This window comes from Tripterygium wilfordii, chromosome 20 (genome assembly GCF_013401445.1).
Source record: "Tripterygium wilfordii isolate XIE 37 chromosome 20, ASM1340144v1, whole genome shotgun sequence".
NCBI lineage: Eukaryota > Viridiplantae > Streptophyta > Magnoliopsida > Celastrales > Celastraceae > Tripterygium > Tripterygium wilfordii.
In genome coordinates, this window is record NC_052251.1 from 8,845,535 (window position 1) to 8,859,332 (window position 13,798).

Consider the following 13,798-nt stretch of genomic DNA (forward strand, 5'->3'; position numbering starts at 1 on the left):
GAATCTCATTTTCGTACCCATTCCAAGCAGACCAGGCTTTCGAGGTTTACTTATAACAGCAATGGCTTTATGCCATTTTGTGATATATGTTGCATATCTTCCAGTGAGATATCTACTTTTGTTGAAATCTCCCCAACTTGAATTTGCATTTTGGTAGCAGAAAGGCGTTATAATTTATATATGCAGCAACTCTCAGAAGCATTTTACTGCGTAAATATGATATTAGTTTCCTATGTAAATATCACTACATAGTTTCCCCTTATATAGTTTCTATTTCTCAGTGTTGCTTCCCTTCTCTAATTATGTTCCTATCATAATTAGGTAGAGAGCGTTACGTATACATAATGAATTATTCATAAAGATCAATAATCTATATAGCATGTTTACTAAGCAAGATGATATCACAACTTTTTACTTTTTTTTTCTTAAACAAAACTTCAAAATGTTTTGTCTCTTAAAATAAATGTTAGATTTCAAAAAAAAATTATATATTCAGATTCAATTAAGTTTTATAGGTTTAACATGGGAGTTCTTTTTTTTATATAGAAATCTAGACGTTCTTAATTACATTGTTTTGAAACAGTGTATAAAAATCTATAATACTTATATCAATATAATTACGTACATAAAAATATAATAACAGATGTTATGAAAACTATAATTACAAACAAGCATAAATGCTAGTTTTCATGCAAATGAGCCGTTGGTTGAGTGGTAATGACTTTGCATATCCCTGACTGAGGTCATGGGTTCTAATCTCACCATATTTATAAGGAGGTGTGTGAGCTTAGTCTGCCTCTGCGTGGGCTTGATAGTTTGCCCTTTAACACATGTACTTTCATAGGCTTGATCTGGTGGTGTGTTGTATATTGTATTTGTACTTGCATTCAAAAAAAAAATGCTAGTTTTCATATAATAACAAAAGAAACAGTGCTAGTTTTCATATAATAACAAAAGAAACAGTGTATAAAAATCGGTAATACTTATAACAATATAATTACGTACATAAAAATGTAATAACAGATGTTATGAACACCATAATTACGAACAAGCATAAATGCTAGTTTTCATATAATATAACAAAACTCAAAAGTCAATGCAATTGAAGATCAAACTTTTGAAGGAGTGTTTGGATGTTGGCCACGATAGCCAGGCTGTTGCTTAGCAACTCCGTTGACTTTTGCATCTTAGCTTTGACCTGATCAAGAACCGTCGATCCCATCTCCTCCAACCCATCGACGCACGTCTCTTGATCCGTTATTCCGGCGCTGATCCACGTCTGTATATCCTTAATCTTCTCCTCCGTCAACCCCTTCTCCCCCGGGTTCACCTGCATCGCCGACATGGAGTCGTTGAGTCGACTCAGCGCGTCATCGATCTGACTCGCACAGTCACGCAGAGCGCCTCCGGAGTGCAGATCGTTGAGGGATTTCAAGACGGATGAGAGTTTCCCGAGCTCGTTCGAGGAAACTTGGAGAGAAAGCTTGAGTATGGATTCCGGGTCGGGTTTGGCGTGCCCGTTTAGAGAGCTTATGCTGGAGAAGCAGGAGTTGGGGTGTTGAGTCACGCCGCAGACTATTTGGATCGACTCGGTTGAGTTGTGGATTGACTCGGATTCACCAGTTTCGGAATTGGACTCCCGTATCAGGGCCGCAAGCATGAAAGCGAGGACCAAGGTGAAGAGTAGAACGGCGGAGACGGCAATTGCGGTGACGATGGGTCTTCTTCGGATGGGTTTCGGGCGGGTGGGTTGTTCTTCAAGGTCTGTGACTCTGCCATAGCCTCCTTTGAACAGATTGATTGATTCCATGGTGGTTTTGGTTTGAAAATGGTGGGTTGTGCGTTCTTATGAGGAATTCGATGAGACCAATTACCCATATATTTCTTTCATATTAATCTATTCCAATTTTTCTCATTTTAATAATGAACGTGGTTTTAATTTAAACCAGGATATAAACTTATAAAGTAATATTTAAAAATATATATATTCCTCCGGAAATGAAATGGTGATTTTGCCACCAGAATTTTATTGTCCAAGTATTCAAAATGATCCATGAAGTGAAAAAAGTTAAAAAAAGATTGATGAGATCCGACATTGATTAAGAGAGTAAGGAGTGCCTTGGTAGATAAGAAGTTTTCACAACCTAACATAATATGATTGATTTTTTGGGCATAAACAAGAAGTTAGGCGTTGAGGAATAAATCCATGAGGATTTCGGCCTAGAACGGACAATATCATATTGTTGTTGGCTTGTGGATTTCGTTGAATCTTTCCAGAATTCAACCCAACTTGTCAGAAGGTATAAATATCTTCATCAGAGTGGCAATACATTGTATTTTCACAGTTTATAAGCTATCGTATTTTTGAACACTCTTAAACTAACGTATTTTTTGCAGCTTATAAACTAGTCTTTGACTTAAAAAAAAGTTCTACAAAACAAGGCCTATGGTTAGGTTTAATGATTGTATTGGCCACCCTCGGTATATTGATATAGGGGAGCATGATGAAATGAATGTTCTACTCATACCTGTTTATTTGACTCGCGAATACCAAATCAAGGCTTCAACACCTTGTTGTTCAATGAATACCAATAGTTGAAAAAATATGGATGGTTCGTCTCTTTAATATTATTTCAAATAAAAAATTATTTTCCCTCATTGAGAATTATAACATTAAATAATAAACTTTAAACCAAATCCTAAATCACTCTTAGTTTGGAAAAAATCTTGAAAAGAAAATAAATTAAATTACTCCTAATAGAAAAAGATATTTGAGTAATAAAAAAGAGATACTTTACTCCTGAAAAATACTAATTATTTAACAAACAATAGACTTTTTAAAATACCAAAAATAAAATAATTAAGAGAAAATATTCACTCCGTATCATTCTTCCATTGTTGGAAAAAAATCAACTTAAAATTTTGAAGAATTGTATAAGAAAACTTCTTAACTTCTTGATCACCACACGTGCATCCAAAATACGCGACCACCTTGAACTCTTGAATAAATTTAGAAACGACATCAACTAAAAGTCCTCTCTATGTGGTTCGTTAAGTGTTTCTAGAATGACAAACTCAATGTATTGTATTTGCATTTTAGCAACACATTCTGTAGATTTCTCTACACCAATAACTTTGTTGTTATAAATAAATATAGTAAATTGGGTGTATATTCCAAGAAGAAGAGGGAAGAAAAATAAACAAAAATAAATAAAGAAACGGCCTTGGCTTGTATATCACATCTCTAATATAAAATTACCAAAAATAAATAAAAAAATGGAATATAGAAAATAAAAGTTGGAAAAAAAATAATTCCGTACAGTGAGGGCCGGTGCCAGCCACCCAATCCAAGAGGTTTCCTTTTGTTTCTTTTTTCAGGTATCGCTCTCACCCCTTCATTTCTTATTTCCGTTTCTGGTTTAATATATTTTTTTGAAAAAAAATCCCTATTATTGCGCTCTTTAAATTCCCACTTTCAAATTCATATTCATCCCCTTTTACATTGAGAATCTTCAAGAATTAGGAGTGTTCGATTGAAAAGCGAGAGATGGCGACCAATATAGGAATGATGGACAGTGCCTACTTCGTTGGTAGGAATGAGATTTTGACTTGGATCAACAATAGGCTCCAGCTTAATCTCTCCCGTGTTGAAGAGGTGCTCTTCTTGTTCTTGATTGGATTTTTTTTCTCACTTTAAAATTGTGGGTTTTTGATTTTTTTTTTGGCTGAATGTTGATGGGTATAGATTGCTGTCTTACTTTTGTTGTAGGTCGTCTTACGTTTGTGTGGAATTGAGGGACGAGGGGAATGATATAAATTGCTTTAAATTTTGTTGTTTCCCCTAAAAATCGTTTCTTTTTGGACGCTATTTTATTTTCTTTATTTTTTTGGCCTAAACTGTTTGTTGAGGGTAATGTTTTGCTTCTGCAATTGGTTTTTCTTTTCATCTGAAGCGGTTTCGCACATTTTCTCGATTCACTTGAATAATAGTAATAGTATTTCCTCTTGGTGGGTGTTCTTGTTTGTTAATTTTGTTAGTTGCATATTCACCGTTGTAATTGGTCGCCACTTGTTGGCCTAAACTGTTTGTTGAGGGTAATGCTTTGCTTCTGCAATTGGTTTTTCTTTTCATCTGAAGCGGTTTCACACATTTTCTCGATTCACCCGAATAGTAATAGTATTTCCTCTTTGTGATCTTGTTTGTTAATTTTCTTAGTTGCATATTCACCGTTGTAATTGGTCGCCACTTGTTGGTTGATTGTATAATTTAGTTAATTATATTGCCTATACCATAAAATAAACATGAAACAGATGTATTTGTCAAGTAAAATTGAATTGTTGGAGGGTATCGTATTCGTCAAGTAAAATTGAATTATTGGAGGGTATCTCTTTGACCGTAGACATTTTTATGGTAAAGTGAAGCTGTAATTTTGTTGATTGATTGAATAATTTATTGCTGATATTGCAAACTGCATTTCTAATTCATGGATCTGCAAATAATTTATATAGCAATCGTTTTTTGCGTGGATAGGAATGAATTTTAGCATTTAGGAGAAAGTTCTGAAGTTGAAACCTTTTCTTACCTTGCTAATGCCTGGAAATATGAATTGCATGATGAACATATTCATGAGAGATATCAAATATGTTGATATTTTCCTAGTTATCTGTTATCATATCCACGGATTTCAGATATGCATGTTGACTTTTGGCTGCAGTGCTTGAATTTGTAGGTCATAACTTATGTTTATTTCTTGTTGGCCCAACTACAGATATTATCTAGTCTGTAAATTATTATAGTTAACTGGCTTGACCTTTTTCTTTTTGAATTTGATAGAGTCACTGCTCTATTGTCCTTTCTTTTTTGCTGTTGGAATATCAAAATGTTTCAAACTACTTGTTTCAGGCCGCCTCTGGTGCTGTGCAGTGTCAAATGATGGACATGACTTATCCAGGAGTTGTTCCAATGCAGAAGGTAAGGATGGTTTTCATAAATTTACTATTTAGCTTCGCTCTTTTTTTTTTCTCTCTTCTTTTCTTTATGAATTTTGTTGGTCTGCTTGCTGTAAGCTTTATGGACTTTGGTTTTCTACATTACAGGTGAATTTTGATGCAAAAACAGAATATGATATGATTCAAAATTACAAGGTTCTGCAGGATGTATTCAACAAATTGAAAATTGAAAAGGTAATTCCATTTTCATCTTACTCTTAAAGGCTAAGCATTGCATACTATTTTTGCTCTTTTCTTTTCCTTTTCTTTTCTTAAAAAAAAAGTTGAATGGAAACAATGTTCTTTTTATCTCTTAAATGAGAATAAGATTTCCTGTGAAATATTTCATGTTTTGGGACTCTATTCATCTCTTAAATTGAAGGCAAATGTTTCATTTTCCACCAAATAAAACGACCAGAACTCCATCCGTTTTTTGGTGTAAGGAAGTTTCTTTGATGATTTTTTTTTATTAGTGCCATCAGATATGAGAATACTCCTTAAGTTGCAGTTGCTTACGGATAGTCAACAAACCTGAAAGATAGAAAACTCTACTTAAGGGGAAAATTCATTGTGCCAGGGTATCAGGGAAATTCTTTTGTTCGTATATCTTGTGAGTAATACTATGGAGTCATAAAAGTGAATATAAGCAGTATCTTTTAATAGTTCAGTGCCAATGAATTCAGTATCTATCTGCTAATTGGCTGAAATTTTATACCGGTTAATACTTAGGAAAGGAAGCTAAATCACTTGGATGCTTTGGCTTAGCAATGCAGTGGTATGTTAATGACTGCTTGTTTCAGCATTCTGTTGTAGACTTGTAGGATATGATCAAAAGCAGCCTTGAGATGAACTATGGTGCTAAATGTTTATGCCTTAGAAGCTAACTATGTATTAGGACAGTGAGGGTGAGCTTACTTTATAATGCGAAAAATGGATTATGTTTTCATGGACTTCACCCTTAACTTTTTCTGGATTATGGCAGCATATTGAAGTCAACAAGCTTGTGAAAGGCCGCCCCTTGGACAACTTAGAGTTCTTACAATGGCTGAAACGCTACTGTGATTCTGTAAATGGTGGCATAATGAATGAGTATGGAATTGTCTTTCAAATGATCCCTCTTCTGTTTTAGTAATTTCATTATGGTTAAGGTAGTATTTTTTCTTGTGATTGGATACATGTTTTCTGTTTCTTGTAGAAATTACAATCCTGTTGAAAGAAGAATTAAGGGTGGAAAGGATCGAAGTTCTAAGGGTTCCCAAAAGATCACAAAATCGCTGCAATCAAACAATATGCATAATTCTGGATCTGGAGAGATTGTTGGCCTTAGTAAAACTTATGGTAAGCTTGCACACTCTGGTTCTGTGTTCTTTTTCTACAATGTTTGATGTTGAGTGCTACAGGGCCCAAACAAGCAAGGACTGGTGGAGGTGGCGTGGGTAATTCTTCTGGGGAGATTCAGGTTTTGTCCAAGGAGGTATTTGACAGTGCTTCTCCTTTCATGATTTGAATTTAATGCCTTTTGCTCTTTCAAGAGGCCTTAGTGTTATGATATATAACCTATATATATCATGACAGTGTATTGTGTAGATATACTGCATAGCCCATCTACAAAACTGAGGAAAGAGAAACAGTTTTCTGTCCTAAATTGAATTGTTTCAATAATGAGAAAATATATTGCTCAGTTTGTTGCATGTAGTGTTTTTAAAATATTTTGAATCATTAAAACTTTTTTATGTGCACTGGTGGTACAGGTTACAGATCTCAAGCTCTCTGTGGATCTTTTAGAAAAAGAAAGAGATTTCTATTTCGCAAAATTACGGGATATAGAAATACTTTGTCAGACTCCTGAATTGGAGGATCTCCCGGTAAGAGTTACATGATTTTTTTCTTTAAAAACATCACTATTTGGCAACATTTTGGTCGTGAAATTTCTGCTTTCTGTTTAAGACTGTAGATATAGTTTTGTTACATATAGGAAATTGATCGATGCCACTGAAACTAGGACTTTGGAGATAAGTAATTAATAGTTTTCCCCCCCTCTTTCTGGGATAAATTTAATGTCTTATTATCTGTAGAACTTAGCATCTTTGCTGATTCTCCTCCATCAGCCAATTGAGATGCTAAGTTCTTGTCAAGTCTTCATTTTGAATGTAGTTACAATTTCCGCATCAAAAACTTGGCCTATATTGGCCGTCAAAAGAAATTTGGTGTGAAGAAATTAAACTATGCCAGTTAAATGGCCCAGTAGCATAATGATTTGCATTCTGAAAGTAAATAATATAGCTCCAGGACAAAGTTGCCGCCCTATTTTCTATGCTTCAGTTCAGAATTGGTCGCACTGCCATCTTATTTGCCTTTTTAGCGAAACTAAGTCTGTTTTGGCTCTCTCTGTGTAAATTTGGTTCATGTCCTGACAACAGTAACTGCTCACTTATATCATCTTACAATCTATTGTCCGTTATGCTTCTGATAATCCAACTTTATTGAACTGTGCACTTTCTTTAAATTATGTTGTTTCCATTTCCGGCATGAAGGTTCAAAGTATAAAGTTAGAAATATGTTTTCTTTACGTCCGAGCCCCCTCAAACATGGAAAAAAATGAATAACAACATAAACATGATGTTAGTTTAGGTGTTTTTATAAAGATTTGCATTTGTTTACGTTCTGCGCAGGTGGCTGTGGCAATAAAGAAGATATTATATGCTGCTGATGCAAAGGAATCTGCACTTTTAGAAGCTCAGGAATATTTGTCTCAAAATCTGAATGCTGATGTGGTTGAAGCAGAAGATGGACGCTAAGTTCTCATGCATGCAGGAAACCTGCCTATAAGGTGCACGTTATAGGACACTCAAGAGTGCCTTTGATCTCCCTTGAGCATGAGATGCTAGAGAAATTTCACGATGCTCGAGACACTGAATGACAACTGGTGGAAAAATTGGCACTTTCTTTTCTTTTTTAACCATGCAGTCGATATAATCTTGTGAAGCAGAACTATTGAATTACTCAATAATGATAAAGAATTGTTCCTTCTAGGAGATTAGTTGGTTTCTTCTCATGTTGTTGCATATGAAGTCTAATCCATATTTTACTATATCTAACCACCATGATCTTCTGTAATTTCTTCTCTTTTGTAAGTTTGTATTGTTCATCGTCTTGTCCTCCAGCATGGACTACGAATCATACTGCGGTGTATGGCAAGCAGACGAAATCGAGGAAGAAGATGAGTGCAATACTTTTGATATGTTTCACATTTGCATCAACATTGAAATCTTACTAAGATGAAATTGAAACTGAGCAATTCAGCTGTTCATGGTATGTGTAGCGCGAGGCATTGTTGTCTGATAAAACGTCGCGGTCCAGAGTCCTGGAACATCTAATTGAGTTTGGTGTTCCCGCTGAACTGGGCATTGTAGATGAGATTTTGAGCTGTGCGTGTAGCATGAGTGGTGATGAACTTTGTTGTGGTCATCAAGTTCCGCGAATGAGCGTGGTTTTATCTTTGGCAGTTGTTGATGATGATGATTTGAGGTTTGTACCGGCCTCTTAAGTTGTCTATTGAGAGGTTGGAGGTTGTGGAAGCTGATTCGATGAAGCAATGCGTGATTTGTTTGGATGATATGTTGGTTGGTTGGAAGGCTAGTCGCTTGCCATGGAGATTGCATTGTTAAGTAATCGACTCTCCCACATACATATAAATGCACAACAGACTAAGGAAGCCCACAAAATTAACCTTTTTATACATTCTTGTTTGTTTCCTAGGGTTTTTTTTTTTATTTTTTTATCGTCCATGGTTTTCTGTAACATGGACTTGTGTTTATGAGTTATGTTTGTTACACTTATAAATTGCACCTCCTTTGAAAAAATCCGAGCCTGAGAGAATCTACAAAATCCACGAAAATCTACTACGTATATTCGTTTCTACCATTCATTTCATCTAGAATCATAGTTTCATCAATTCTTATTGAACCTACATCATTCCTTACAACTTCATGACTTCTTTCAAGTCTTCCATTTCACTTCCTACTAGAGAATCTCTATACAAATTCTCTGCCACAACGCTATCTTCGTCACACACATTCAACGAAACATTCACATTTACAGTACATGTATTTTTTTTGGACATATTCTCCTAATAGCCCAACACTTAACACCACGGGTCACACAACATCATAGGTCGTATACGTATACCATAAGATAATTACAGATTATAAAATTTAAATAGTTTTGTATTGCTTCATCTTCACAACAAAAACAAATAATTCCACTTCCAGAATAACCTCAACACTACTAGTTAACACTAACAACAACAAACAAACTCTTTCCATATCCAGAGCTGGCGTAGTCGAACATCGTCTAGATTAGTTCAATATCTGGAATTTTTATCAGCCTGCAGAACAATAAACAAATGTTACTCCTGTCCTAAAAGCACGAGTCACATTTATAAATATGATACGACGAGTAATATACAATCAACATTTATATTATGGGCACAACTGGGCCAAGAGCACAAAATCAGATAGATGCATCAGCATTTTTCCCAAAAATTCAACCTAATCTGGCGACTTACCCTGTTAATGAGTTTTTCAAAAGCTTCTGGGCCATTCTCTTCAATGTATTTTTCAGCAGCAGTTAAGATGTCATCTGGTTTGCTGAATACATCCTTCTTCCTTGGAACATACCATATGTTTACAGTCTGGCGGTTGATGAAAAGGGGTCTTACATAATGCTCATAAACATATGCAGCACCGCTGAAGTACGGGATCACCAACCAGCAAGTCAATATCAGTTTTGCATATGGCCAAATTGGAATCCTGCCAAGAAGGTTTGAAATTTTTTAAAAAGCTCAGCAATTAATGGACTTACCATAAGCAACTCAAAAGCAGAATAGAATATAAGACATTTGTTAATCAGAGCAGCAACCAAACATTTTTTATGAACAAGTTGCATTAACAACTTGCTAACTCCGCAGCTGTATTAACATGTAACTCACTAACTCCTGATCAAATTATCGAAATGCCAAGTAAAGGAGCAAATTAAAGGCATATAATATCTCATAGAAAATTGCAACATGAGAGAAGTGAAGTGAGGGCATCCATGTCCTGGTGAAATAAGAGATGATCATCAGCAATTGACATTTGTACAAATCCATTCGTTCATTTCACAATTACATCTTGTGGATAGGCACTTACATCATCCAAAACACTAACAGCTGGATTGAGAAAGCGCCTTTTATAGGAAGCAAAAGCAGTATGATGAACTTCACCAATTAATCAAAACCATAAAATTTTGACTCATTATTTAAGAATAATTACACTTGAGAGTACCCGTAATTACGGTAATGAAAGGCTAGACGGCAAGAATTTCAACAATTAAGCGAAAAGACAGTGAATATTTATTCTAATGTACAGTGAATATTTATTCTAATGTTTCTTAACAGCAATTCAAGCATGTCACGATGCATATTTCAAAAGAGGATGTCATAAATCAAGTGAAAATTAAGAAAAAATAAATGGCAAGAAAAGAAGGAAGTAGTATAAAGGAACAACAATCTTACCATTCAATAAGTTTAGCAAAGGTGAGTTCAAAGAGTGTAATCATTGAATAGAGAACCCAATAAGTAAGCCACTGCTGATCATCCACAGGAGATTTGGACTCAATTGCCCTGATTGATGCATACCTGCCAAAAGATCAGAACCACAAAAACAAACCATTACATAAAAATCATTGACACACCAACCAATCGATAAATGCCCAAAAGAGAACCCGAACAGTTAAACAAAAGAAAGAAATTAAATTATCATAACCCACTTACAGAGGAAAAAGAAGACTGACCACAGGCCTGCAAGTCACACAGAGACCAATATTAATTTCTTTCTAATCGCTCAAACTAAACCGAGTAAATTACTTTCGAGCCTTGAGTTCCACAAATCTCTATAATCCATTGTTTAAGAAACCACAAAAGTTAGATTCCAGTCCACTTGGGTTAAAATTGGCGAAATTTGAAAAAATTGAAGCAGAGCAGAACTCCATTTTGACTTAAAAAAAAATCTAATCTTTCGCCGAGTGATTCCACTAGTTTTGCAGGGAAGGCAGAGAAACTTACATGGCAAGAACATCGAAGTTTTTCAAGAGAACCTTGAGGAAGCTTCCACTACCAGATCCCATCGCTGATCCGAATCGGTCTCTACACAATGTGCTTTCTCAGTCTCCTACCACTTGCAGTTCCCAAACTGGGTCGATCTTGAACACAAATTAGGGTTTTGATTTTGTATGGTTTTTCTGCGTGATCTACGAGTAGACGAGTGTACTTCTGAAGCAGAAAACATAAAAAAGCCAAAGGAAACAAAAGTTGGAATGGTAATTCTTATTCAGTGCTCCGCGGATCCACGTGGTCTCTCACCCACATGCTAATTTTAATGATGGACTAGTTGCATCCCAGAATTAATTATGTACACCCCAAAAATTTAAAACAAATCAATTTAATAATATCCCCAACTGATCCTACCATTATGCCCCAAATTCTTTCTCTTCTCCTTCTCTCCTTCATCTTCTTCCTTCTCCTTCTTCCCTTACATGAAGACAATGATCCCATCCACTCATCCTTCAAGAATCCCAGTTCAATCGATGATCCTACCATATCTTCTCTTCTTTTTCCTTCTCCCCTTCCACATTGAAAGGGATGAATAGGGAGTTTCTGTGCAGCAGGAGGTACTCACCTGGATTCCATGTTCAAGGCAGTAAAGCTCCTAACAAGCGTTGTCGACTTGGATTTCAGCCTGACCGATGTGGATTGAAATGCACTCTCTCATTTTGATCTGTTTTCGGGTAGTGGTGGTGGTGTAGAGATTGAATGGGTGCTTTTTGATTGAGCTTAGATTCGAAGGGAAATTTGGAGAAGAAGTATGCAGGAGTATAAGGGAGAAGAAGTATGCAGGTGTAGGAAAGGGATTGGGAATTAGGGTTTAAGGGGTGCAGATGGTATTTTTGTGAAAAAACACAAATTGGGGTGTACTCATAAATGTTATGTTTTTTGCTGGGGTTTATTTAGAATGGGGTGTGTTTAGTTAAGTAAGGAGTGTAAATAGTCCTCATCAATTTTACTTTCAAAGCAAGCGGTCCCACCATTTAAGGAGAGATGAATATTGTAAACCCAAAGCCTAGGACCCGATCTTATATCACCTAGCCGCTGGTGAGCAGCTCTAAAAGGACTCAGCTGGAGCTCGATTAGTATATAAATGAGCCGAGTTAGAGTCGAGCTTCAAACTCGTTTAATATATGGATGTTCGGGAGCAATGTCCTAGCAAAAATGCTAAATGTCCCAACTTTTTTAATCGAAGTTTTCCTAAATATAGGAGACATTGCTACATAGTCATGATGACATGTAATAGATGTTGACATGACTAATTTTTTGAAATCAAATTTCTCTATTCTCTTTTTCACTTTTTTTTGTTTAAAATTTGAAAATTAAACAGTCTCTCTTTTATCTCTCACTTTTCTTTTCTCCTCAACTTTCATGATTGCATCATCTCTCCTTAATCACAAATAGACAAGTAAATCATTCATATTTGCGAATTACGTGAAAAGGAATGGTATTACATTTTTTTGTTGAAAAAGAATGCAATTACATTTTTTTTTTACAAAGAGACATGCATTCCATTATTTTTTGCCAAACATACATGCAATTACATTGTTTTCAAAACAATGTAATTTTCAAAATAGACAAACATAAGTTGTAGGAAAAAAAATCCAAAAACTAGTCAAGAACAACAAGGTAGATACATTGTTTCATAAGCACATCCATTCAAATGGTTTCAATACAATGTAACTTCCAAATATGCAAAAAAAGGAGCAAAAAATTACATTGTTGCTAAAGGTGGTTGAATGCCTGGATCGACAAATTACATTATTTTAAAAACAACGTAATTTGCTCCAGTCGTCGGAATTCGGTAGCTATCTTGCTAAAAAATGGATGGGTAAGGTGCATCTCAACGATTGGAGTCCAAATATGGAGGTGGCTGGATTAACGCAATTTGTGTCGTGATGACATCCTCATTTGGGTGCTTTTTTTCGACGAAACGAGCAGCAATGGGTGATGTGGTGGGTCGGAAAATGACGGTGGTGGTCGAGCACTTCCGTTCGATGGGTCGACGCTCTGATTGGTGGACAGTCGATGATGCTATAGTGGTGGTGGTGGTTTTCTCATGAGTGGGAGGGAAAAAAGGAGAGAGAAAGAGGGAAAGAGAAGAAAAGGAGAGAGTGGGTGTTTATATAGAGACAAATTGCAGAGGTGGAATCCTATGTGGAATGCCACCTAGGATTGGGATGGGTTGAGACAAAAAATCTTAGGACATTTAGCGCTACCGATGTCCTAGAACAGCCTGGGTCATTGGATAACCGAGTAGGGTTAGGACTTTAATTTTGACAAAATATAACATTTAGTACCTCAACTATATATCTAGTTTCAATTTCATCCTTAAATTTTTTCTCTCCAATTTCGTCCCTCAACTATTGAAAGATATCTATTTCATCCTTCAAGTGAGAGAGTGGTCGGAAAAATCCTATATGACATATAGAAAAATTCCTATGTGACAAACTTCTACAAATATCAACATTATGTCCCCAAACTATAATAAGTGTGACACTTTTTCGTCCCTACTCAGAACCAGGTTAGGTTAGCTATTTCCTCTTGAAACAAAAGACACTAATTACAAACAAAGAAAGCTACCAATATAGAAAGCAGACTACAAAACACCATTGATGCCTTATACAGAGACCACCTCTGTCAATCGACATAGTTACAAGTAAAAGA

At 35.7% G+C, this 13,798-nt stretch overlaps 3 protein-coding genes across 5 annotated transcripts; 1 reads left to right on the forward strand and 2 right to left on the reverse strand.

The window, feature by feature from the left end:
- Window positions 1-945: 945 nt before the first annotated feature.
- Window positions 946-1,879, reverse strand: LOC119987226 (pectinesterase 3). Its single transcript, XM_038832081.1, has one exon. It carries the CDS (start codon window positions 1,808-1,810, stop codon window positions 1,094-1,096), a length of 717 nt encoding a protein of 238 aa, XP_038688009.1. The 5' UTR covers window positions 1,811-1,879; the 3' UTR covers window positions 946-1,093.
- A 1,387-nt stretch (window positions 1,880-3,266) lies between these two features.
- On the forward strand, window positions 3,267-8,036 carry LOC119986631 (microtubule-associated protein RP/EB family member 1A-like). 3 transcript variants are annotated; one of them, XM_038831272.1, is made up of 9 exons: window positions 3,267-3,378; window positions 3,518-3,655; window positions 4,904-4,972; window positions 5,098-5,184; window positions 5,972-6,078; window positions 6,185-6,327; window positions 6,390-6,463; window positions 6,741-6,854; window positions 7,662-8,036. In XM_038831272.1, exons 2-9 carry the CDS (start codon window positions 3,548-3,550, stop codon window positions 7,785-7,787), a joined length of 828 nt encoding a protein of 275 aa, XP_038687200.1. In that variant the 5' UTR covers window positions 3,267-3,378; window positions 3,518-3,547; the 3' UTR covers window positions 7,788-8,036. The 3 variants fall into 3 exon arrangements, with proteins under 3 accessions (XP_038687200.1, XP_038687199.1, XP_038687201.1); XM_038831271.1 differs by lacking the exon at window positions 3,267-3,378 and having other exon boundaries at window positions 3,394-3,655; XM_038831273.1 differs by lacking the exon at window positions 3,267-3,378 and having other exon boundaries at window positions 3,548-3,655; window positions 6,402-6,463.
- Window positions 8,037-9,077: 1,041 nt separating this feature from the next.
- LOC119987264 (HVA22-like protein a) lies at window positions 9,078-11,282 on the reverse strand. The gene is made up of 5 exons (XM_038832131.1): window positions 11,093-11,282; window positions 10,802-10,828; window positions 10,544-10,666; window positions 9,557-9,800; window positions 9,078-9,376 (listed from the first exon to the last, which is right to left on the reverse strand). The coding sequence occupies exons 1-5, from the start codon at window positions 11,152-11,154 to the stop codon at window positions 9,353-9,355; spliced, it is 480 nt and encodes a 159-aa protein (XP_038688059.1). The 5' UTR covers window positions 11,155-11,282; the 3' UTR covers window positions 9,078-9,352.
- Between the last annotated feature and the right edge of the window lie 2,516 nt (window positions 11,283-13,798).